The sequence below is a fragment of the Caloenas nicobarica genome, chromosome 24, assembly GCF_036013445.1.
Source record: "Caloenas nicobarica isolate bCalNic1 chromosome 24, bCalNic1.hap1, whole genome shotgun sequence".
Taxonomy (NCBI): Eukaryota; Metazoa; Chordata; class Aves; order Columbiformes; family Columbidae; genus Caloenas; species Caloenas nicobarica.
Genome location: NC_088268.1, coordinates 2,160,776 through 2,164,540, shown reverse-complemented (window position 1 = coordinate 2,164,540; position 3,765 = coordinate 2,160,776). Strand labels below are relative to the sequence as shown.

The 3,765-nt window shown below is 49.5% G+C and overlaps 1 protein-coding gene across 1 annotated transcript; it reads left to right on the top strand.

The window, feature by feature from the left end:
• The first annotated feature begins 687 nt into the window (after positions 1-687).
• GH1 (growth hormone 1) lies at positions 688-3,496 on the top strand. Its single transcript, XM_065651221.1, has 4 exons — positions 688-771; positions 1,246-1,359; positions 1,676-1,837; positions 3,296-3,496. Exons 1-4 carry the CDS (start codon positions 688-690, stop codon positions 3,494-3,496), a joined length of 561 nt encoding a protein of 186 aa, XP_065507293.1.
• The last annotated feature ends 269 nt before the right edge of the window (positions 3,497-3,765 follow it).

Below are 3,765 nucleotides of genomic sequence, written 5' to 3'. Positions count from 1 at the left end.
GGTGTGTCCCAGAGAGAAAAAAGCAGCCTATCACAGCACCGGTAACGTCAGATGAGGTTCTCAGGGACACTTTTTAGTGGTGGACTTGGCAGTGTTGGGTTAACAGTTGGACTGGATGATCTTAAAGGTCATTTCCAACCAAAATGATTCTATAAATCTCCGATTCTATCAACTCCCATCCCAGACAGCCGGTTTCACGCCAGCAGCATGGTGTAAACCAAGGCCAACGTGAGGTACTGGCAGGAGCTCACCTGGTCCTCACCATCCCCTGCTTGCTCACGCGATGAAGAGGGCACATGCTCTCCTCATGAGGGCAAGGCCTTTGGAAAAACAGGAGTATTTGAGGCAAAAACACAGGGACACATTCTAGTTTTCATGGAGGAACAATGACCCTTCAGCCAGGAAGATGCTGCTTGGAACATTGGGAGCAGTATGAGCCTCGAGGACACGTCTAGTGAAAGGGGACAGGGTTTTATTTGACTTTGTGGAATCAAAGGAGACGTTCGGGAAGGTCAGAAGGGGCTGGGAGTCAACTCCCAGGTGCCACCTCTGTTCTCAGCACGGTCCCCAAGGACCGCGAACACCTTTCCTCTCCACTTTGCCGCAGGGTCGTGGTTTTCTCCTCTCTTCATCGCCGTGGTGGCTTTGGGGCTGCAGTGGCCCCAAGAAGCTGCCACCTTCCCGGCCATGCCCCTCTCCAACCTGTTTGCCAACGCCGTGCTGAGGGCTCAGCACCTTCACCTCCTGGCTGCCGAGACGTACAAAGAGTTCGTAAGTGTTGTGGCCTCTGGGCAGCTCCTCCGCGCTAGCTTGAGGGTTTCGGGACCGCACGTCGGCTTCCCACCCACTAGAATTTCCTACAAACGGAGACTTTTCAACTCTTGGTGTCTTCTCCATCAGCTCTTGCTGAGAGGAAAGGATATCAATAGGATGGGACCTGGAGCTTGTCTCCATCTCACAGCTCTCTGACCCTGCACACATCTGCTCCTTGGGCAAACCCAACCCAGGTGTGGTTTGGGTCCAGCTTAGCACCTTGGCTTAGCAAGAGGAAGAATTTTAGGTCCAGTTGCTACTGTGAACACAAATGAACTCCTGCTCCTCCCTGCCAACCCTGTACAGAGACACCTTACGTCTTACATTAATTTCTTGCAAAAATTAACTATTCAGGACAGCTTGGGAAAGCGTCTATGGTCTTTTTGCTGCACACGGGCAGCAGATCTGAGTGTATTTGTGATGTCTCCACAGGAACGCACCTATATTCCAGAGGACCAGCGACACACCAATAAAAACTCTCAGGCATTTTGTTACTCAGAAACCATCCCTGCGCCCACGGGGAAGGATGATGCCCAGCAGAAATCGGTAAGTTCTCTCCCCCTGTTTGAAGAGCCCAGCTGTGCTGTGCTACAGAACAGAGGGTTTCCACCTGTGAGCACTTCAGTGCTTCCTGAGGTGTCATTCCTGCTCTGCCTTCTCACTATTTAAACCCTGCACGAAGAAAGAGAGAGTCTTCTTAGGCTGTACAACTATTGCCTGCACGGGATAGATGGTCGGGTGGTTCTCCTCAGCTTGCAAACTTGTCTTTATCTGTTGAAGCTGGAAGAGCGGTGGCACATCTTTGGGTCACCTCCAGGCTATTTGGAGGGAGAAGGTAACTTTCTTCTTCCCTTAATTTCAGGACATGGAGCTCCTTCGGTTTTCACTGGTTCTCATCCAGTCCTGGCTGAGCCCGGTGCAATACCTAAGCAAGGTGTTCACAAACAACCTGGTTTTTGGCACCTCAGACAGAGTGTATGAAAAACTAAAGGACCTAGAAGAAGGAATCCAAGCTCTGATGAGGGTAAGTTGCAGGATGTAGCACGACTATAAAATACCAGAGATCTCCTAGACACTGGGCACTCAGCTCTTGGGGTCTTCCAAAGACCATGAGAAATCTCCCCACCTTCTACTCTGGTAGCCTGTGGACTTTGATTACCTTAAAATAATGAGATCATGACCCCCCTCCCCATTGCACATATGTTACATTACTGGGGAGTGTAAGAAAACACATAACGAATGTTAATAGCACTGTCCTAACGACCAGGAAGATCACAGTAGGCCAGACCCAAAGTATTTCCAAGCCCAGCACCAAACAATACTCAATGAATTAAAGCTGCCGTACAAACAGCAACATAAGGATGTTTGCTGCATCTTTGTGCAAATACTTTAATGTGGAGTAAATTTTAAGAAGTTTGCAACCTGGCTTCAAGGGCTCACAGTATTTTATAAAAATAACACATGTAAGTCTGTGTACAGATGGAAGCCTGTGCTCTGATATTTCTCTCTTACAGCACCCAGGCAGCTAAGAGCTGGAGCGAGATCTTTGTCAAGGGTCACTCTTAATTTTTGTTTTGTTATTTTAAATGAAATTTTTTATTGTCTGCTGGAATCCCTTTTCAGTTATGCGTACTCTATAACTAAGTCGATCTGCCAGCATCATGTAGTTGGAGCTCTGAGACCTGTATCTATGAGAAATGAGGCTGGACAATTATTTACATCTTCTAACAGCTAAATAACTCTGAAAGTCAGGCTCTGAGACTAAACAGAGGTCTTCTGTCTGGCACTTCAGCTGGAGTGAGTAGGTATATGTCAGGACCACTTCCAGATTTTGCTCTCCATTTGAAATGTGCTTGGGAAGCAGTACACAGAAACCAGATGAATAATCACATTTCACCCGTTTATTACACTGTTTTCTTAACCAAAACTGTCCTGTTTACTGTGCCAGCTGGTGAGCAAAGGAGGGGTGGCAGATTGCAGATCTCTCAGCTCCAGATGCACGCAGCTTGGGTCTGGGTTAGAGCTTTGTTCTCCGGGAAGGTGGCAGAAAATAGAGAATTAATCGCACCGTTCCCCCTCTCCTTGGCTAGAGTAGCTACAGAGAGACCCTGCAAATTTTTGCCCTATTTTAAGACCCCCAAAGACACACTCCCTCCCTCCCTGCAGCCTTGTGCCCAGCTCCCTTCTCACTGGCAGCAATTTGTGCTGCATAATTACCCATCCCCGGAAGGGTTTAAAAGATGTGGAGATGAGGTTTTTGGGGACGTGGTTCAGTGCCAGTTAATGGTTGAACTCAATGATCTTGAGGGTCTCTTCCAGCCGAAATGATTCGATGATTCCTGTATAGACATAAACTCAAAAGTACCTTTGAAAAACAATTAAAGGTGGGGAAAACCCCAACCTCCTCTATAACTAGATGGCAGCCCTGGTAATGTGTTCCTTGGAGGATGCTCATCCCCAACCTCTCTCCATCCTCTCGCAGGAGCTGGAGGACCGGAGCCCGCGGGGTCCCCAGATCCTCAAACCCACCTATGACAAATTTGACATCCACCTGCGCAACGAGGACGCCCTGCTGAAGAACTACGGCTTGCTCGCCTGCTTCAAGAAGGACCTGCACAAGGTGGAGACCTACCTAAAGGTGATGAAGTGCCGGCGCTACGGAGAGGGAAACTGCACCGTTTGACACCGGGGATGGGTCCCCGGCCACCCCGGCCCCTCCTTGGCCATGGATGCCCCGCTCCTTGTAAAGAAAATTGGAGAATAAACCTGCTACCTACTGATGGGGCTCTGGGTTTTGGGGGGTTGTGGGGACAGGAAACCATGGGGGACAGGAGGGACAAGCTGCTGCCTGGGTGGGTGTAGGGCTGGGGGTGGATTTGGGGCTGGGAGTTGTGGATTTGGGGCTAGGAGGTGGATTTGGGACTGGGGGTTGCGGATATGGGGCTGGGAGGT

What these genes read in the sequence shown, in the direction of transcription:
- GH1 (XM_065651221.1), top strand. Translation starts at nt 688, where the DNA reads ATGCCCCTCTCCAACCTGTTTGCCAACGCCGTGCTGAGGGCTCAGCAC. An exon ending in CCGAGACGTACAAAGAGTTC is followed by an intron (nt 772 to 1,245) that starts GTAAGTGTTGTG and finishes ATGTCTCCACAG; the next exon opens with GAACGCACCTATATTCCAGA. An exon ending in ATGATGCCCAGCAGAAATCG is followed by an intron (nt 1,360 to 1,675) that starts GTAAGTTCTCTC and finishes CCTTAATTTCAG; the next exon opens with GACATGGAGCTCCTTCGGTT.